Source organism: Malaclemys terrapin, chromosome 1 (genome assembly GCF_027887155.1).
Source record: "Malaclemys terrapin pileata isolate rMalTer1 chromosome 1, rMalTer1.hap1, whole genome shotgun sequence".
In the NCBI taxonomy this organism is placed as follows: domain Eukaryota; kingdom Metazoa; phylum Chordata; order Testudines; family Emydidae; genus Malaclemys; species Malaclemys terrapin.
The window spans coordinates 343,602,163-343,624,041 of record NC_071505.1 but is presented as its reverse complement, the minus strand read 5'-3'; the positions used below and the strand labels follow the sequence as shown (position 1 = coordinate 343,624,041).

The window sequence follows — 21,879 nt, the reverse complement described above, 5'->3', positions numbered from 1 at the left end:
TAATTATAACAACTCTGCAGAACTTGTATGAATGAGTGTGTAAATGAATAAGGAATGGTAGTGAAATAATATTGAATTGCATATCCTGATTTCTCGCTCTTTCTCTATATTTACAATAAACCTGGCATTTTTGCCTCATCCCTCTTATAAGATCGTGTTGGTATTATTTTATTAGTGTAACATATGTGTGTACCATTTTTGTAGTTGAAGTTATGAATATTGGCTATGTACTTGTATTTCAATGTGTTTGATTCTAAATAGCCTCAGTGAAGCATTTGGTCAGCTTCTTGAGAAAGAACTATTCTCAGTAAGTGCCCAATCAAGAAACACTTAACTGACAGTGGACTTTGGGAGACGCCAATCCACATCTGAGCTTTCCTGGAAACATTCAAATGAACTTGTAAACAATGGTGTCTGCCTGCAAACTGAGTCATGCATGGACATGTGACTTGCCCATGTGATCCCAGACTCCATCTTGCTGCTGTGATTTTCCACAGAAGAACAAATGGGTGACCTTCCATGGGCAGAAAATATAAAAGGCCCTAGAAACCCCTCCATCTTGTCTTCAATCCTGCTTCTAACTTCTGGAGGAATCTTGCTATAAACTGAAGCTCTGAACAAAGGACTGAATGACCCATCCCAGCTGTAGATGTACTCCAGAGACTGAATTTGAACCTGCAGTTTATTCCACCACTGCTACAAGCCTGAACCAAGAACTTTGCCATTACTGTATTTAATTGATTCCATTTAACCAATTTTAGCTCTCATCTATATCTTTTTCCTTTTATGAGTAAACCTTTAGATTTTAAAGGATTGGCAACAGCTTTATTTGTGGGTAAAATCTAATTTGTATATTGATCTGGGTATGGGGCTTGGTCCTTTGGGATCAGGAGAACCTTTTTTCTTTTACCGGGGTATTGGTTTTCATAACCATTTGTCCCCATAATGAGTGGTACTGGAGGTGATACTGGGAAACTGGAATGTCTAAGGGAATTGCTTGTATGACTTATGGTTAGCCAGTGGGGTAAAACCAAAGTCCTCTCTGTCTGTCTGGTTTGGTGTGCCTTGAAAGTGGAGAAACCCTAGCCTATGGCTGTAACTGCCCTGCTCTAAGCAATTTTTCCAGAATTAATACTCTCCGAAGTGTCTCACCAAAAGCAGCATCGTTACAGTGGTGTTTTCCTATTACTTCAATTTCAACTTTTTTGCTTGTTTGCATCATTTTATTAATTTGACTTGGGATTTTTTAGGATGTTTGAGATAATGTCTGTGGACTAATCCCTGACTTCAAATTTCTCAAAATACCTTTGGACCTACTAACTGGATAAGTTTCTTGATCAGTGGACTTTCTGAGTCTGAAAGTACCAGAATGGGGAAGTTCTTGGCATACCCCAGAAGGAGAGGGTCCCATTCTGATTTGCCAAGGGAGTCCCAAGGAGGAATTCCAAGGGGGAGGAACCACCCAGCCACCATCTTCAAAAACTGAAGGAAAAGAAAATGTCTTGCTGCTGGCTTGTTGGCTACAAACTATAAGTTGCTTGCCTGCAATGGCGGCTGCCCTAGTTGCTGCTGTAGCCCTTGACTGAAGGACTCTGGTCTTGCAATGTTACCATGTCTGACAAAGAATCCTGTGCTTCCTCCACCCTCCTGGCTGACCATCAAGGTCCAGCAAGAAGCAACATCTAAGATTCAACATCTATAAGCAAGTAATCTGGTCGCCAACAAGTCGTTCAACACAAAACAGCAGAGCTGAGTAGACCACCATTAATCTTTTCAACTGTGTACCAGCTTCCTGAAGCTGAATGAAACCACAAGAGTTGGGAGAATGTTTTCCACAGCCTAGGCTGCACAGAAGAATATGTAGAACTCCCTTTAAAAAAAATCAAGCCTTATCAAAACACAGTGGAGCTGAAAATGAAAGGCTTAAACTGTACTGCTGGTAAAAGGCTGCTCTGCATCTCTTCTCACTTGTGTATGATTTATTTTCCTATACTACTACTTAAAATAAGAGGGTTTTATTTACAGTGGTTTATTAGTACATTTTCCAATGGTTCAGAAACATCAATATGTATATATATATATATAACTTACTTCTCTTCACATTTATTGTAAGTAAGTCCATCCCCACCGCAGTTGCCACACCGGTCACCTTCAGTATTCACTGCTTTGAAACAATTCAGTGGGGCCAGATGTGCTGCTGCAAAGTGGGGGAAAAGCACAAGGTAAATTACAAGACAGAAATAAAGCACACAGTGCATTGTACTAATTCCTCCAATCATTTCAAGGGGCTAAGGGGAAACTGAAGTTATTCACCTGTAACCATAGTTCTTTGGAATGGACTCTGCATATTCACACTTATGGGAGGCACCCCTGGTGCAGATGTGATGGTGGAACCTTTAGGTAGCAGTGCCTGTTGGAACTCTCACATCCTCTCCTACCCCGGTCCTCACTGTTCCTGAATTTTTTGAGGGCAAGGCTATAAAAGGGGACATGGTGCTTCACCCACCTCCGTGACTTGCACTGCCTCCTCTAAGTCCCAGGTTGTACTTAGGACTCCAAGGAAGCAGGAGGGTGGGTTCCAAGTGCAAATATGCAGAATACTTCTTCAAGAATTCTGGTTACAGGTTTACTAACCTCTATTTCTTCTTCAAATGTCCTCTGCATATTCCTACCCATGGGACAGTGTGACAAGCAGTACTCCCTTTAGATAAAGGTGAATCCTATAATTAAAGGGAGATTGAAGTATTGCCCTGCCAAATTGTACATCCAATCTGGATGCTGAATCCAAAGAATAGGGATTTGTGAAATGTTTGCGAAGAGCTCAACATTGCAGCACTAGAGATCTGTATAAAAGGAATACGTCTAAGGCATACCATTGTCTAAGGCATTCCATTGAAGCTTCCTAGTGGAGTATGTCCAAATTCTCTCCAGAATAGAGTCTGATGCTAAAGTATAGGTCTCATGAAAGCATAGACTAGCCAATATTGAGAGTGTAGGAGACTAAAGCCCTTTTTTCTTTTTGTTATCAGGACAGAAATGAATAGATTATGGCACAATCTGAATTATTTAGCCCTATCGAAATAATAAGATAAAGACCTTTGGGCACCTAAAGTAAGAAGCATGTTTTCTCCTGCACAGGTGTGGCCTTAGAAAAAATACTAGTGAGTTAATTGACAGATAGATGTAAAATTCAGTCACCAAATTAGGGATGGGGATGTAGCTCTCCTCTATCCTTATGAAAAACAGTGAATGGTGGGTCAGCCATGAGGACCTGTAATTCACACACTCTTCTAGCAGATGTGATGGATCAGCTAAGCAAGAGACTTCAACCCCCATTAGCCCTTCACACTGCATTTCCCTTTCTTGGGAAAGATCACACGGAGCTTTCATCCTCCTGGTAGGGTCCCCCTTGGCGAGTAGGTCTGAGGCGAGGCTCCTGACTAACCATGGTCCAAACTTCACAAGACCCCAACAGAGGATCGGGCGCATATAGAGGACCTTTTAATACTCTGTGGCTGTGAAGGCGGGTGAAACTTCACTTTCAAATTTAGCAATCTGAACAGCTTAATGGCTTTAGTTTGGTGTCTCTGGGCACTCATGGGATTTACAAAAAGAGAAGGAAGAGTTCTGGAGACTAGCTTGCCTGAAAGCAGAACTGAACTTTTAGGCCGCTATAGGTAAGGGGATCAAGTCCTACCCTCACTGACAGTTCTGGTTTTGCCTTTAGTCTGATCCTGAGAAGAAGAATGCTAAAGTAGAATATCTTGAGTTTAGTGATATTTCCTAAGGAAATGCTGGATCTAGCAAGAGCTTACAGCTAATTCCCTGTAACCAGGAGCCTCCTCACAAGACAGCATAAGAAAGAGTGTGTTCCTTTCCTGCGTCCCTGACCACAACACAGAAATGAAGTAGTTGGGTTCCATGTCTGATTTCCGAGATTCTCACAATCATGAGATTCTCCTCAAAAGTTAAGTGTACGTCTCTGATGCTTGGGAAAGAAATGTCAAAGAGAAAAGGACATTTCTTCTCCTTTTTGGAATCTAGTCTCCAGAACAGGAAACACCCATAAACTTAGTAAGAAAAAAATCTTCCACATTTAAGAATTGAGAGCATTCATCATTTATTTTATGTGTACAAGGAAATATTCATAACTAGTAACCAGACAATCTGGGTTTAAGTCATTTACTCCTTGAGAACAAGAGTTGTCACACCTTTCCATCAGCCCAATATAGACAATATCTGTTGATTAAAGTATCTCATTTTTTAAAAAAAACCTGTGTGCCAGCACCATAAGACTAGAAATTGCATTTGGTTCTCTTCTGTAATATGGCATAAAAATGTAACTAAAATGAGAAACTGATTTGACTGAAAGGGAAAAAAAACTATTCAAGGCATGAAAACGTTCACATTTCTGCACATGTGGGTGCTACACGGTAAAAATAGTGAATGAGCACTGCAAACATCCCAAACATGTGGAAACTGGGAATTTTACATTTGTTTAGGATATTAACCCTTCAGATCAAATGTAATACGGTTGGCACATGCCTCTTGTGAGCGCCCCCTCCCTGGTCCAATACATGCCTACTCACTCAGTTTTGAATGGGGTGGCACCTGCCTCTCTCAAGCATGCACCTCCCGAGGGAGGGTTCTTTTGCAGGGTCTTCGGTGACACTCCCTTCCAGCCAAAAAACACGTACTGTTGCCCACTTCCAGGGTATACAGTCTCTAGTTCTTTCTCAGGCCCTGGTACAGGTCCATAGCACCAAGGCTTCCTCCCTGGAGGTATTGCCTTCTTTAACAGCCTAACAGGGGCCCATCTTGGTACACTCAGTTGATGTCCTTTCAGCAGCCCTCCCTGGGCTCAGTCTTCGACCAGATCAGCAGGGCCCATCATGGTACCCTTGCTTGGTCTGGTTATATTCTGGGCTCAGTCCCCTGGGCTCAGCCTACCCACACTGACCTGTCCTTGATCCTGCTGCTCTTCCAGCCAACCAGGTACCCAGTCCTCCCTCTTTGAGCTCCAGAAAGAACTGGTTACTCTGCCTCTGCTGCTGCTTCCTTTTATATGGTCCTTCTGGCCCCTGATTGGTCGCTCCAGCAGCCCCTCTGATTGGCTGCCGGGAGGACTTCTCCTCTGCTTTTTTCTGGGGAGGGAAGAGGCAGGGCCACAAGGTCTCCAGCAGGTGGCCTCTGAATCTAGTCTACCCTGTCACACCAAAGTAGATACTGAGAATGATTACATTCTTTCTGGGTGTCTCAGCACTCTTTCCTCTTTAAAACGTTTCCCATCTCATTAGCTCTCACGTAGCGCCTTCTGTAGCCAAAGAAGACTCCCATACCACTTAAGAAAGTATCTACTACAATTTTCCAAACCAGCTGTTCCCAAAAGTCAGCTGCTTTGTGTGCGAGGAGCCACTTCAAACCTCTTCAATTGCTTCCTGGGCTGAGGAAGCATGTAGGATCCAGCAGCAGGGGAAGAAGTGTACAGTGAGACTGTTTAGATATTGCAGTGATTGGTGTTATAGAATAACCATCCTAATATATAGGTATGATATGCAAAATCCTCTGATCAGACAGGGCAAGCTCAGGGAGGTCAGCTTCCCAGCAGAGGTGAGGCAGGATCAAACAATACTGCAGCCACTCCCAGCAGCCACACAAACTCTCCCTCCTTTGTGGCAGAGCCTCCTGCCCAAAAAAGTCTGTTACCTAGCCCCCAGACAACAATCATATAAGAACTGGCCAATTTCCTAAGAGTTAATTCATGCTGCTATGCGTTTTTGTAAATAATAATGCAGGTCTTGCCTTTGCCAAATACAGCTTTGCACTGTCTCTCGTGGTTATGGCATTTCCCTTGGAAACAACAGTCTTTGTCACCGCATGGAGTTCCATCCTGCTTAAATACATCCTCTGGGCACCAGCTTGAAGTCCCATTGCAGTACTCAGGAAGGTCACACTCACCAATACTTTCTCTGCATATTTTCCCTTGTCTATGCAACTGTTAAAATAAGAATACAAGGATCTGGAGGGGATTTCTCTCTGGAGGCCTATTCCACAAGCCGCCATTTGCCTTCTTAAAATATGTTTGTTCTAGGAGTCCCCAAAGATCTAACAGGTAAGAAAAAAAGCTACCTGCAGTTGCTTTGACATTTATTTTAACACAGATCAGGTAAGAGGAAGATGCAACATAAATACTCCTTGTGCTGTTAATTAAGGAGTGCACTCTAATTCCAGTATTTAAAATATGATTCTTTCCCACTCCCAAATTATGATAAATTCTTCATATTTTTAATCAATAACAATGAACAATGGAAAATATAGTTTTTGCCTATCTACTCTTTTTTTTTTCATGTGGAGTCTGCTGAGACTATAACTAGGGTCTCTTCACCCACAGTGTTCTGTCACTGAGGAGAGGGAGACGGGACCCACCTATCAATATCCTCTACAGAATGAATACTTAGTAGAAGTATTACTGTAGCACCTTGGAGCCGTAGCCAAGGACCCAGATCTCACTGTGCTCGGCACTATACAAATATGGAACAAGAAGACAGTCCCAGCCCCAAAGAGCCAGAGCCCAAGTATAAGACAAGAGACAAATGATGGATTCAGATAGATAGGGGAGCATACAAGGAAACAATTTGACTAACTATTGTCAATTTTTGGTAGGCATTAAGGAAAAGGAGAGTTTTGAGGTGGTTTTGGAGGGTAATTGCTTAGTTTTAATCAACGTTTATGGAGAGCTCCTCACAATCATGAGGGGCAGCATGGGAGAAAGCATGAAAGTCCTTGTTTGAAAATGGCTGTCACCATGGTCTCCTGCAGATGATCTGAGGAATCTCTGAGAGCTCGAGAGGGTGCAGAAGAGGAACTTATTTCTGTTTAAATTCCACTGGGAGCTGGAATAGGTTCTCCTCCTTCATGTGAGCCATCTTGACAGTGGCCAGGCTCACATGATTCTGGACATATAGGCACTCCATGCTATGGCAGGAAACCAAGAATGACGATGAAGGAAGAGAAGGACAATAGACAAAAATTAGAAGTCCAGGTAGGAAGATAATATTGGGGGAAATATCAATTGGGGGATGTTTTGAACTCATATACGGTATGTCTACACAGCATTTGGGAAGGAGCCTCTCAGCCAAGGTCCACAGACTTGTGCTAGGAGGGCTCGTGAGAGTGCACTTTTTTAGCTCCTCACAATCATGAGGGGCAGCATGGGAGAAAGCATGAAAGTCCTTGTTTGAAAATGGCTGTCACCATGGTCTCCTGCAGATGATCTGAGGAATCTCTGAGAGCTCGAGAGGGTGCAGAAGAGGAACTTATTTCTGTTTAAATTCCACTGGGAGCTGGAATAGGTTCTCCTCCTTCATGTGAGCCATCTTGACAGTGGCCAGGCTCACATGATTCTGGACATATAGGCACTCCATGCTATGGCAGGAAACCAAGAATGACGATGAAGGAAGAGAAGGACAATAGACAAAAATTAGAAGTCCAGGTAGGAAGATAATATTGGGGGAAATATCAATTGGGGGATGTTTTGAACTCATATACGGTATGTCTACACAGCATTTGGGAAGGAGCCTCTCAGCCAAGGTCCACAGACTTGTGCTAGGAGGGCTCGTGAGAGTGCACTTTTTTAGCTGTGTAGCTGGTGCTTTGACATTTTGACTCAGGCTGGAGCTTGTGCTCTCAGACCCATTCCTTCTGCACCAGGTTTGGAGTGTGAGCTCCCAAGCCACAACATCAAAGCACTGTCTACAAAGCACACTACTAGCACAAGTCTGTTGACCTAGGCTGGGAGGCTCGCTCCCAAAAGCTGAGTAGACATTCCAATAGGGCTTGGAGCCATGCACTGCCAACGGAGGCAGAACATTCTGGAGAGGATGTTGATGGACAGGTCCTTTCAACCTCTCACCAGTCTGTCATTGACAGCTTTAGCTGCCATCCTAGGTGAGGGCCCTAACTGCCAGGTTATAAAATCATTCTCACACTTTCCCTGGCCCAATGACTATTCAGACATGCATAATGATAATGGATTGTTATCCAAAAACATTTGATTTGGTCAAAGTCATTCAGAGAACTCTACATGAATTAGCGAATGGTTTTGGGTTGACTAAAATTTCCTTTTTCAGCAAATAAACTATTTGCTAAAAACAAATTGCTCAACTTTAATCCCAACCCATCTACATGGGATTAGCAGATGCAGCACTTGAGCAGGAAATTGTGAAAATGAATAGTATTGCCACTGGCTACTAACTTTTAAAACAAGTAATGAAACATTCAGTTTACCATAAAATACAAAACCTACTATACGTTTTTCTTACCTGACAGTTTTTGCAGCAAAGTCCAGAAACACAAGCAGCACCTTGTTTTATTGTACAATTGGATAGGCAACAACCACTCCGTAGACACACCTTCAAGTAGAAAATGAATGGCACCTCACCTTACAAATCTGTTGTGGGACTCTCCTGGCATAACAGCACTCTTACCATTTATTGTTTGATTTCAAACAGTAACAAAGCTTAATGAATTTGAGAGACAAACTTCTGTTTCTTACCTAGTCCTAATTACGTAGAATTTTTTAAAAGGTATTATTATTACCTCTATTATTTGCTATTTCTTCTACTCAAGGAATCCAAATAGAATGCTGCCTACAAGAGAGGAAGGATGGTCCAGTGGTTAGGGCAGCCACTTGGGACTATGGGTACTGGGTTCAATTGTCTGCTCTGCTGTGAGCTTAGGCAAGTCACTTAGTTTTTTATTCGTCAGTTCCCTATCTGTAAAATGGGAGCAATAGGGAAGTACGATCTCACACGGGTGTTGTGAGGATAAATACATTGAAAAAATTTAAAAGATTGTGAGGTGCTGACATTACAGTTACATAAGTACCATAGATATATGTAATATTTCTAATGATTTTAAGATATTTGCAAACAAAATTTAATAATTTCATTTTAATGTAAACTTTTAAAGGCAGATGCACCAATATACTAGAGTAACACAAAGAAGCCATAATGTACTTTATGAATCTGTCACTGATTTTCTAATTGACTCACTTGCTTGCAGGGTTGTGTTGGTGAGACTGGTACTATGTGATATTAGGTGTGGGGATAGCATAGTCCATGAGTCCCAATGTCGCCATGCTTCGAGGGCATCCCCTGTACTCCTGCTTCAGTTCTCCTGTCTGTGTTGCCAAAATGGGAGTAGTGCCAAGACAACCTTTTAAGGTGGGGAGCCTTTTAAGCACTGATGTTTGAGCTAGTATGCAGCTATGCAATCTTTAAAGATCAGTGAGTTTAGCCACATAAGCTGCATGTTTCCAGTCTCCCCTCGAACCAGAGCCATTCTACCCAATAGAATTGTGGCATGTAAATTAGCTGCAGATGCTGGGTGGTGATTGATTGAGTTAGCAGCACTGTAGCTGTGCCACCCTGGCATTTCAAGTGTAGACAAGCCTTTAGTTATTTAGGCACCTGACTGCCACTTCTTGAAGTGATGCTATATAATAATTATTACAAGCAAGAGCGTATCTCTTGGGCTTCCAGATCCTGGGGAGAAAAGACCAAATCATTTTAACTCTGAGTCTAAAGGAAACAAGGAGTGAATATGGGATGGTGGCAGCAACAATACCAGATAGAAAGGATATGTGTCAGCTGTTTACCAGAGAAGAAGCAGGTCCTCAAAGTAACTGAAAGTTTATATATTGTCACAATGACCTTTACATCTTTTCTTAAACAATTGCATATAAGATGGAGACAGAATTAATTAATATAAACAAAGTGGGTTATACGGATATCACTGACCAAATCAGGCCAGAGAAAGGAACCCAGAAGAACACTCCCACCTCCACATGCTAACTCCAGAACCCCAGCTGGGATGTGAGACTTCATCTCTTTTTCTCCACACCCACCCCCAATCTTCCCTTGTGTGTCCTCTTACTTCCTCACCTTATTTCTTCTCTTTCCTAACACACTCCTTTTTCCTTCTGTTTAATAAATGCCTGCTTTAGCTGGATAAGACTGTATACTTTGCAACATGGCTGTAAGCCTGTGACCAGAAAGGCAGCTAAAAACAATGCCCTAAACATCCCAATGGTGGTACAAGTTTGTCATGTCAAAGAGTGACTGATAAGACCCTGTGTTGTGCCTGTGTTTCTGCGACAATAAGGTTGCAAGTTAGAGTCGGCACCAGACACAGAAACTGCATTTTCTATCTTTGGTGTTCCTTTCTCTCCCCTGTTGTGTATTTGTCTTGTTTTGCCAGGATCGGACTTCAAGAAAAATGAAAAAACAACAGTTCTAATCCATCTCCATTGACCTTCCTCTCTTCTCCCCAACAAGAATAGATATTATTATGTTTGACACCATCTAAAACACTGTTAAATAGGGTTTTTTTCCTAGTAAAAACTCTGTCCAGCTAAGGAAAAGGAAAAAGGGATATTGTCAAAATAAAATCCTTATTTAATACTTTACATTTCAAATGCTTGAACTGTTTTTCCCTTTTCTTCTCCATGGTTAATAAGAGGGTTCAATGGATTTGGGGTGCTTGCCTTAATACTAAGCAGGTTGTGGTGTCTGTATACCAAATCTTGTTTTACACTGGTTAATGTTGAACAATGACTGGGTTATGTTAACAACTTTGACTCTTTGGGCTCATGTATGCCATCTAAATTAGTACAACAAGCCTACTATGGAGGTGCTGGTAATGACTTCATAATGTTGGCTGAGTTCAACTTTGCACTTAAAGCCAGGATTCAACCTCTTTGCTATTGTGTCCAGCGTAGTTACAAGGAGCTGGCCATGGACTGTAATGCGAGTGTGTGAAAAACATCTCAGTCGGAAACAGGAGGATCTCTGGGTGGACAAGCATAGCAAGGGGCATTCCTGAAGTACCACGGTTTGCTGAAGTTCAGAGCAGTATAGTTGGGTTCAGAGACACCAGATCAGCAGGCAGGGGAACAAGATTCAAGATTCACAAGTGCAGAGTGGATCCCTTTTGGCTGAGGCCAGAAGCAAGATCTACAGGCCTTTCTCTTGTCAACTGATCCTCTGGGAACCACTCCACTCTGACAATGTAACTGTACTGGCTGCTCACATTCGCTGATGGAGACTCTTGGATTTTCATTCATGATATAAGGGACCTTCTCAGTTCAGGATTGACTTTCATTGGGGGGCCAGTGCTCTATGTTCAGGATAACAGTTCTGTTTGCAGCAGAAGTAAGGGTCCAGTACTTCTGACCAATCCTGCTGGAGTCCAGGTTTGGTGCCATTAGTGGGGTAGAGAGGAAGAAGCAGAAGAAGAAACAATCAGTTGCCTCTTTGTGCGTGGCTAAAACATCACTCTCTCTCCTGACGTGACTACTCTGTAAAAGCCTTGAGCATTGACATTAACACAAGTGGGGGAAATCCAATTTTAAACACTAGGACCAAGCCGATATGGCATGCACTCTGAAGATGCATAAAAAGGCAGGAAGCCATCCTACCTAGTGAACTGGCCATGAATAACGTCAGGCTGAAAATTAGAAGTAACCATAAGAGGAGTGAGATTCTGGAACAGCTTTCCAATAGGAGTAGTAGGGGGCAAACTAACTACTTTTAAGATGGAGCTTGATTGGATAATGAGACGGGGATTCCTGTGATAGCAGGGGACAGGACTCAATGACTTCCAGTTCTTTGTTCCACAGAAGCTCCAACCCAATGACTGAAATAAATGTTGCAGATGGCTTGTGCTTTGCACACCCTTTCCACAACCCCCCACATCTGTTGCACCCACCCTTCACCAGTGGAAGCACACAGGCTTCTTGCAAAAGGACCCTCTGTGGCCATCAAGGATGGGGGCTAGCTTTGTATAAAAAGGGCTCAATCCTGTTTTAGGCAAGTAATACATACAGTAGAATTCACATAAGAAATGTACACAAAGTGATGCCTCATTATACATGATGGCCAGTTTGGGGCATACACAATTCCTGGCGGGCGTTCACTTTCTTTTTTAAACATCCTCATAAAGTTAATTGTGTACTCAAAGAGTAATTTGCTTTGTACTCAAAGCTGTAATTTTGATGTGCCTAAGATGAGTTCTTCATATGTAATAACAAAATAGTCGAATCCCTGCTTTTTGTGCAAAACTCAATCCAGTCTTAACTATGGAACCATGAATAGCACTTCCATCATAAAACCATATGTTTCATGGAGTAGTTTTGAAGTTGGATAAAACCAACTTACTAATGCTTCTGTAAAATATACCTAAAACTAAAGACTTTAATTACTAACCTCATCCATACCACAGTCACATTCCTCCTCATCTTCTATTACACCATTACCGCACATCTGTGTTCCAAATATTTTCTTTTCTGGTATGTTAAGAAGGCAAGTTTTTCCTGGTTTTCTTATCATGTTGAAATAGACTGCTCTGGAGCAGTTACTGAACTCTGTGCATATGTACCGCCTGGACAGGGAGAAAATATCTAATACTAGAGAGCACTTTAATCTGTTGGTATATCAACATGCAATGACTGGAAATTGAAGCTAGACAAATTCAAACAATTGAGAACTAAATGCAAAAAGGTGTAATGGGAATCTTAAATGTGGCATTTTCCTAATTTCTAAATGCTTGACTTTGCAACCCAAACAACACTCTTGAAGTAGAAAGGTGTATTACCATCAGGCCATTCACCCAGATGAGATTTGGAGATCTGATTTAAAATTATACTAACTTCTCTAATACACAACACAGAATGGAGACAAACTGACTATGCACTTGTTACCTGGGGTTCTTTCAGACCAAAGCTCTTGGTAACTTTTACTCTGTGCGAAGTGGTGTCAGGAAATAAATCAGGGGAGACACGGTCATCCAACCGATAGATGGCTGGCACAAACAGACAACACAAAAGTGCTTTCATTTAAAGCTAAACTTTACTTAGCTTCCAGCACTTACACACGTCTGCAACAGGTTAGTAAAACAACCCCAACCCTCAATAATTACCGAAGCTGAGTGTGGTGCTCGAGTGGCACAGCAACAGCCCGTCTCCCGGTGGGGAACACAAGATTCATCCAGAGGGAGAGTCCCATCCTGAAGAGTCCCCCTACCTCATACTTTCCCCCCTTATTTTATACAATGACATGTCCCTTAAAGAAAACTTGTTACAGTTTCAATGGTCCAACAAGAGGTTTTCTTCTGAGTATTGATTAACCAGGTGTGGGTTTTTTCAGAGTTTGCAGCCTTGAGGCCCCAATAGACATTCCTGGGGCACATCCTGTTTTCTAAAATGCACATATCAGCAACTTCAACACAGTTCTTATCAGGAAGGACGTGGGGTCAAGCTGCCCTTTCTGTGGAACCCCAAACTCCCTCCCCTCCTTCCGTGGTCAAGCTGAGACTGTTGAATGGCCAATTTACAGCCTGCTGACTTGGCTGCTTTTAGCAATAAGCCATAGTGGGTTTCAGGCACTTTACTGTGGTTTGCTGACATCTCCCCGGCCACCTCAGTCCCCCCCCTCCCCACGTCCATTCAGGTCCCCTGGTAAGTAGGATTCCAAAGAAGTGGGGATAGAGGGGTGGGGGGTGTCCATAGGCAGGGTCAATCTCAAAGAACTCCAGTTACATGTACGTTATCTTCATTATTATTTCTTTGTGGGGCCTCTGCATACCCCCACTGATGGGATAGACTAACAAGCAGTAACTCTAACACAAGAGGGTGGGATGCAGATTCCTATAGACTCTAAGTCTAATAAGTAGTTCTTAGTGAAAGTATGCATTGAAATCCAGGTTGCTGCTCTACAAATTTCCACAAGAGGAAAGTGTTTGGAAAAAGCCATTGAAGCTGCCTTAGTCCTGGTAGAAAGTCCAACAGATCTTGTACTCTTGTCCCATTGATCTATACAGGGACCATTATTGTAATGGGTCCTTGTTTTGCTCTCCACTATCCACAACTGTCAGGGAGAGGCCCAGTTGGGAGGAAGGGTAGAATAGGTCAACCTGGGACATAGCTGGAGAAGCCTGGCTGAAGCCAGGGCAGGAGTCTCAGCTGGAGGTGGGTAGGAGGCAGAAAGGACCCAACTCAACATGCACCTCAAGTAACGTGTGACCCTCGAGTAAGCTGCTACCTACAGTATGTGTACACAGCAGTATAGGGCAGGAGACAGCAAGGAACAACTTCTTCTATGGTAATGGCTTCTACAGTGCCCGCTAATGGTTTATGGGATGGGAAGAAGAAGGGGAGCTAAGTATTGGCAAGGGGCTAGATGTTGCAGAGAATGGTGGGGATAAGGGATGAAGGGGTGACGTGCCAGTCTTCTATCATCTCTCCATGTCTCAGTTTCCTATCTGTAAAATAGGGATAATTATGTCAAATTGAGACCTACTAAAGAAAAAGCAGTATAGAAAAGCTAGGGTTTATTATTAATTATTATTATTGTTACTACAGTAGAACCTGAGAGTTAACGGACACCTCGGGACACCTGAAATGTTTGTAATTCTGAATAAAGCACAGTTCAGGCTCCAGATCCAGCAGCTGACACTCCAGGCCAGGTTGTGAAAGTGGCACAGATCGCAGCATTGCCCTTGGTCTGCTGGCTGCGGCTGCCTTACGCTGACAGCCCCAGCGCCTTGCTGTAAGTGGCTGCCCCACGTGTGGGGGTGAGAGTGGAACAGGCAGCCCAGATGTGCCTAACTTTTAGATGTAATACAGGCACAGTATAGTGATTGCCTTTTTTGAGTGTGTCTCTGCTGCTGCCGGATTGATTACTTCTAGTTTCACATGGGGTCCGATTGACCAGTCAGTCCGTAACTCTGGTGTTCGTATCTTTGAGGTTCTACTGTACCTAGGCTTGCCACAGTAGCATAATAACTGCAAACTTTGGTAAGTACTACAGCTATCTAAGAGTCCACTAACTTCCACTAATAAATATTTTCCTTCAGTTTTAAAAACTATTAAATTAAATGCCATTTTTTTTAATGCAAATGTAAGGTTACCCATTGATAGCCTGTGCCCTTCCAGAAATGGCAGAATTCAGATTTCTGAAAACCAGGAAATTCTGAGTTAAGGTAAAATTCCAACCTCAACTCTGACACCCTGCCTGTTCTGGACTTGGCAACTTGCACTTCCTGCTTCTGCTCCTATAGCTAGATTTCCTGGCATCTGATTCATGGTTCTGATCTTCAGTTTGCCTCCTACCTCTATGGCCAAGGTATCCTGACATGGCCTGAGTCATGGTTCAGATCTCAAGTTTGTCTCCTGCTTCTGACCTTCCAGTATCCAGACCCCGATGACTTTCAACTCCTGTCTTCTGATGTGGATTCTGGCTCTGACCAATAGGTCTGGCTGCCCACGACTTGGCCGTAAGAGTTTGTACAGGCCACAATAACCCTATGGGACTAAGCGTGGTATGAGAAGGGTGGACCCAGCAGCACCACCACAGCCACTGGAAGCATCAGACTGACCTGAACAGGCCTCTGCCTCCAGGTGGATAATCAGCACTGCAGGCCCAAGTTGCACAACTGGTTGGGAAAAAAACAGTGGCTGCAGGAGCAAATGAGGCAGCTCAGTGCCCAAATACCATGCCGTGAACACAGCCTGCAGCACCTTGTCTTGAACAGGGGCCTGCAGTACCCTTGCCTAAATGATTTCCAGGAACCGCTGGCAGTTCCCAGGCTTCATGAACCAGTACTGCCTTCTGTTTCTGATGCATCCCAAAATCAATGCCTATGACCAATCCAAGACGATTCTTTTTAATCAGTCTGCTGACAGGAGATGTGTTAAACTGGGCCTCCCCTATGCTCAAAGACAATAGGCCAGTACTTTCAAACTGGAATGCCATTCTCCAGTCAGTATCAACAATCTTTGATCACTTGCACTGAGTTTGAACCAGTGAGGACACTTTGAGGGCATTCCAGCAAGGGCAGGGCACAGTAGCCTCCTCAGTGGCACATTTCCCCTGCCTCACAGTGGATACAGAGTGGAATGAAACAGCACAACTGTACAAATTGCAGTGAGGCTTGCAGGAAGAAATCAAAGACGAATTGGCCCATGTAGATACACCTGTGGGGCTAGGTGCCCTTGTGGACCTTACCATCTGCATTGATGATTGGCTGTAAGAATAAAGAGAGGAGAAAAGGGGGACCCTACAATCCCTCCACCCAAGTGCCATGACCTCACTTTTTGTATTGCCTGCTGAATCAATACAAGCCAATGTGGCTTGTCAGCAACTGAATCCTAAAGAATAAAAATTGTGCCAGCAGCACCACTTGTGCTTCTACCCCTGTGAATCTGGCCAGGCCAGTATGAACAGCAAGGAGTGTAGGGAAAAAAGCTGGCCCATCGACAGTAAGGGGAACCAGCCTGGTCCTTGAGAGATGAGAATTTCCCTATACTCTAGCCCTCATCGAGATTTGTCCTAAGCCACATTGAGGGCCTTCCCAATTGCACATGGCAATCTAGCTGCATATGAAAGGGGACCCCTGACAGCTTTCTCTCCAATGGATTCAGAGATCTGGTGATTTCAAATGCCTCTGCAACAGACCCTGGCAGGACCCCTTCACTGTGCTAACCCCCTTATGTCACATTCTCACACTGGGGTAAGCCCCTTCGTTTCACCACCTCCTGGGACCGAACCTCATAGCTCCTCTCAGCAAGTCCACCTGAATTGGACACTTAGAGAAGACTTAGACATTGAAAGGGAACCATGCACTTGCTACGTAGTCTGGAGTGACTCCCACCAGTATTGTAAAAAAAGAAAGCTATATTAGATGTCTGGAACACAGTGTAGGAAGTCCTTAGGTTAGCATAGCGAAAGAAAAAGTTACAGCAAGTCCATCTTGGTCTGCTGTGGAAGTTTCTTCACTGGATGTTTTCAAAAGGCTGGACAGCCATCTTTCTTGGAAGGTTTAGACATAAAAAATCCTGCATCTTGGCAAGGTGTTAGACTAGATGACCCTTGCGATCCCTTCTAACCCTACAGTTCTATGGTTCTATGATTCTAAAACCTGACTTCTTGGTCTTTATTTCTGCCATGCCAATATAAAAAAACCCTTATACCTGTACTTGTAAAAATTCAAACTATACAACTATACTAAAACAAAACAACTATCCAACTGAGCTCCTAAAGATACAGATCTGGAAGTATCAAGAGTGGTTTCTAATCCTTCAGCTGGTGGTGAATGAAAGGAACAGGCTGCTAAAGTTCCAAGCCAGTTTAATATGCTCACCATGGAAAGTTTGATGTTTACTAAGGGGCTGGACAAGAGAGGCATGTGAGCAATCCAATGTAACCTGTTAGGTAGAATTCCACCATTTAGGCTATGCTAGTCCAAGTATCCCATGAGTGGGAATATACATGTGGACAGAGTTTTGTTTTTGAAGGTAAACCACCTGATGGAGAAGTTAGCCCTGAATTATGAAGGGAGTGCTTCGTGCTCTGAATAGGGGTGGGTAAAACTGTTTTGTTTTAGTCATTAATAGCCTCATCCAGCTGATTCCCCAACAATGAAAAAATGTCATAGCCAACAACGTACCAAGGCTTTAACTACAACATCCTGAGAGCCAAAAGAGAAGGATGCTGCATTTGGTTTTAATGTCTGTTGCTCAAACAAAAAAGGCAACATGAAGTATATGTCATCAAGCCTAGCAGGAGAATTACTACACCTGTACCCCGATATAACTCTGTCCTCGGGAGCCAAAAAATCTTACCGCGTTATAGGTGAAACCGTGTTATATCGAGCTTGCTTTGATTTGCGGGAGCATGCACCACCCCCTCCCCCCTGGAGTACTACTTTACCACGTTATATCTGAATTCGTGTTATATCGGGTTGTGTTATATCGGGGTAGAGGTGTATTTAAAACCTAGAGACTTCTGTATAGTTTTCAGCAGAGTTGACTCCAGAAAAACAAGCAAATAGGGGTCTGTTCAAAGGGAAAAACACTTACAAACCCCTTGTAAGTATTGTTCTTCAAGATGTGTTGCACATATCCATTCCACTCTTAGTGTATGTACACCCCCACGCACAGTCACTGGAAATTTTTTCCCTTGGTACTTCTCAGGGTAGCTCGAGCGTGCTAAACAACCAGTGGGGCCCCTCAATGATCGAGATACAAAAGGAGCGCTTAAAGACGATAAACGGCTGAGGATGTTAGGAAGATTCCCAAACCTGAGCTGGCTTTTGTAGGTGACAAATCTGAGGAACTGTCACAGATTGAAGTGTCACTAGAGGAGGTTTTGGAATTAATTGATAAACTTAACAGTAACAAGCAACAGAGGGTCCTGTGGCACCTTTGAGACTAACAGAAGTATTGGGAGCATAAGCATCCATTACTTGCATCTGAAGAAGTGAGGTTCTTACCCACGATAGCTTATGCTCCCAATACTTCTGTTAGTTTCAAAGGTGCCACAGGACCCTCTGTTGCTTTTTACAGATTCAGACTAACACGGCTACCCCTCTGATACTTAACAGTAACAAGTCACCGGGACCAGATGGCATTCACCCAAGAGTTCTGAAAGAACTCAAATGTGAAGTTGCGGAACTATTAACTAGGGTTTGTAACCTGGCCTTTAAATCGGCTTCTGTACCCAATGACTGGAAGATAGTTAATGTAACGCCAATATTTAAAAAGGGCTTGAGAGGTGATCCCAGCAATTACAGACCAGTAAGTCTAACGTCAGAACCGGGCAAATTAGTCAAAACAATAGTAAAGAATAAAATTGTCAGACACATAGAAGAACATAAATTGTCGAGCAATAGTCAACATGATTTCTGTAAAGGGAAATCATGTCTTACTAATCTATTAGAGTTCTTTGAAGGGGTCAACAAACATGTGGACAAGGGGGATCCAGTGGACAAAGGGTAGGAATTAATGGTAAATTCTCAGAATGGAGAGGGGTAACTAGTGGTGTTCCCCAAGGGTCAGTCCTAGGACCAATCCTATTCAACTTATTCATAAATGATCTGGAGAAAGGGGTAAACAGTGAGGTGGCAAAGTCTGCAGATGATACTAAACCGCTCAAGATAGTTAAGACCAAAGCAGACTCTGAAGAACTTCAAAAAGATCTCACAAAACTAAGTGATTGGGCAACAAAATGGCAAATGAAATTGAATGTGGATAAATGTAAAGTAATGCACATTGAAAAAAATAACCCCAACTATACATACAATATGATGGGGGCTAATTCAGTGACAACGAGTCAGGAAAAAGATCTTGGAGTCATCGTGGATAGTCCTCTGAAGATGTCCACGCAGTGTGCAGAGGCGGTCAAAAAAGCAAACAGGATGTTAGGAATCATTAAAAAGGGGATAGAGAATAAGACGGAGAATATATTATTGCCCTTATATAAATCCATGGTATGCCCACATCTCGAATACTGTGTACAGATGTGGTCTCCTCATCTCAAAAAAGATATACTGGCACTAGAAAAGGTTCAGAGAAGGGCAACTAAAATGATTAGAGGTTTGGAATGGGTCCCATATGAGGAGAGATTAAGGAGGCTAGGACTTTCAGCTTGGAAAAGAGGAGACAAAGGGGGGATATGATAGAGGTATATAAAATCAAGAGTGATGTGAAGAAAGTAGATAAGGAAAAGTTATTTACTTATTCCCATAATACAAGAACTGGGCGTCACCAAATGAAATTAATAGGCAGCAGGTTTAAAACAAATAAAAGGAAGTTCTTCTTCACACAGCGCACAGTCAACTTGTGGAACACTTTACCTGAGGAGGTTGTGAAGGCTAGGACTATAACAGCGTTTAAAAAAGAACTGGATAAATTCATGGAGGTTAAGTCCATTACTGGGTATTAGCCAGGATGGGTAAGGAATGGTGTCTCTAGACTCTGTTTGTCAGAGCGTGGAGATGGATGGCAGGAGAGAGATCACTTGATCATTGCCAGTTAGGTTCACTCCCTCTGGGGAACCTGGCCTTGGCCACTGTCGGTAGAGAGGATACTGGGCTAGATGGACCTTTGGTCTGACCCAGTACGGCCGTTCTTATGTTCTTATGAGCGTACTCTGCAGTCTGGCACCACTGGCATTGGTATAAAGGGCCCTGGCAATGCTGAGCTCCCTCAGTTCCTTCTCTCTAGAAACCTCGATTCATAGGTGTAGGAGAATGGATCGTGGAATGGACATGTGTGACACACCGTACCTCAGAATGACACCCTGTAACCGCCATATTCATGATTCATATATGTTTTTGATATTTCATACAAACCATGCCATGTAAAGTATCATATCAAAAGCCATGACCTGCTGAAACTGGTTGTCCTATCCAAACATGTGTATCATTAGTGTGTATAAAGTTATGAGATAGTGTCATATGGATGTTACTAAAATGTATTGTAAGTTTGCTAGTGCAGTGGTCTTCAAACTTTTTTGATAATGCACCCCATCAGTAAAAAATTTTTGAGCACGCACCGCCTGCTCCCGCCCGAACTGCCGAAGTGCCCGAAAAAAACAAAAACAAAAAAACCTGCTCAGACTCCCGGCTGAACTGCCGAGGGAGGGAACCAAACCTTCCCCCCCCCCAAAGAAAAAAACGCCACTCAGACTCCCGAACTGCCGAGGGAGGGAACAAGAACAAAAAAAGCCACTTGGACTCCCGGCCAAACTGCCGAGGGAGGGAACAAGAACAAAAAAAGCCACTTGGACTCCCGGCCAAACTGCCGAGGGAGGGGAAAAAAAAAAAAGGCAGCGCTACTCCGGCGGTTATCCTCCTGCTGCGCACCCCAGTGGATCCTCTTGCGCACCCCCTGGGGTGCACGCACCCCACTTTGGAGACTACTGTGCTAGTGGCATGCAAAGGATCCCAACCCAGGTGGGTGTCGATCAACTGTATGACTCACCTATGCAAGTAACATACAATCAGAACTGGTCGTTCACTGTGACTCAGCAAAGCCCACCAGGACATGCCTTGGCTAGTGTCTGCCAGGCACATGGGCCAAAGGTATAAAATAACAAACAGTGCAGCCTGTACGGGCATTTTTTCTTCTCCATCTACTCTGGAAGCAACTGGGACACCAAGCAGATGAAGGCCATCTGAGGAAATTGGTCCAGACTTCAGGAGGGAAGTCTGTGCATTAAGGACTGTAACATCCAGTGGGGTGAGAATATTGCTTGATTCAAATCATGTTTAGTTTATAGAACATAGAGTGGGAACTTATTTTTATTTTCTTTGGTAAACATCTCTGTCCTTTTATTCCTAACACTTATAACCACTTAAAATCTATCTTTCTGTAGTCAATAAACCTGTTTTATATTTTACCTAAAATGGTGTGTTTTGCTTAAAGTGCTTGGGAAACCTCTGTTCACTTACAAAAGCTTTTGCATGTCCTCTCCACATTGAGGGAGGGGCGAACTGGGTAATAAACTTACACTGGTCAGGCTTCTGACCAGGGCAAGACGGTTCAGCTCTGGGGTCCTAGGCTGGGAAGTTGTGGGGAACTGGCTGGTGCATTTCTCTGTGTGATTCATGAGAGGCTTTGGGTGCCTTCATGCAATTTAGCTGGGGGTGGGGCTCCATCTGCTGTTGTGCTGAGTGATGATAGCTCCTGGTGGAATTTGATGCTTATCGTTAGCAAAGCATTCGGAGAGACAGCCCAGGCTGGAGAGTTAAGGGGGAACAGCAGTACCCCAGTTCCAGGTTGCACCCCAGGGATCCCATCCCAACATGTGCCACACATCTTGAATAACTACATATAGCAGGGTGGACACCCGCTGCTGGCCTGAAGAGCTTGAAATCAGCCCTGAAAGAGGGCTGCAGGGGTAAAAGCAGCCCTGGAGAGGGCTGCAGTTCTAAAAGCTGGGCTGATTGGGGAAGTGGCTGCAGCTGGGCCACGCCCCAATCAAGCCACAGCTAGCCTGTATAAAGAGGCTGGGAGCCAGGCACTCAGCAGACTCCCTC

The 21,879-nt window shown here is 43.5% G+C and overlaps 1 protein-coding gene across 1 annotated transcript in view; it reads right to left on the bottom strand.

Moving 5' to 3' along the window:
* The window catches only part of LOC128842975 (disintegrin and metalloproteinase domain-containing protein 20-like), a 189,397-nt gene that overhangs the window by 44,643 nt on the left and 122,875 nt on the right, over window positions 1–21,879 (bottom strand). Inside the window, exons 12-15 of the mRNA XM_054039427.1 lie at window positions 12,267–12,441; window positions 8,322–8,411; window positions 5,803–5,995; window positions 2,092–2,197 (exon numbers count right to left, since the gene is read on the bottom strand). Of these exons, the coding sequence (XP_053895402.1) occupies window positions 2,092–2,197; window positions 5,803–5,995; window positions 8,322–8,411; window positions 12,267–12,441 (564 nt within the window). The remainder of the gene's footprint in view (window positions 1–2,091; window positions 2,198–5,802; window positions 5,996–8,321; window positions 8,412–12,266; window positions 12,442–21,879) is intronic.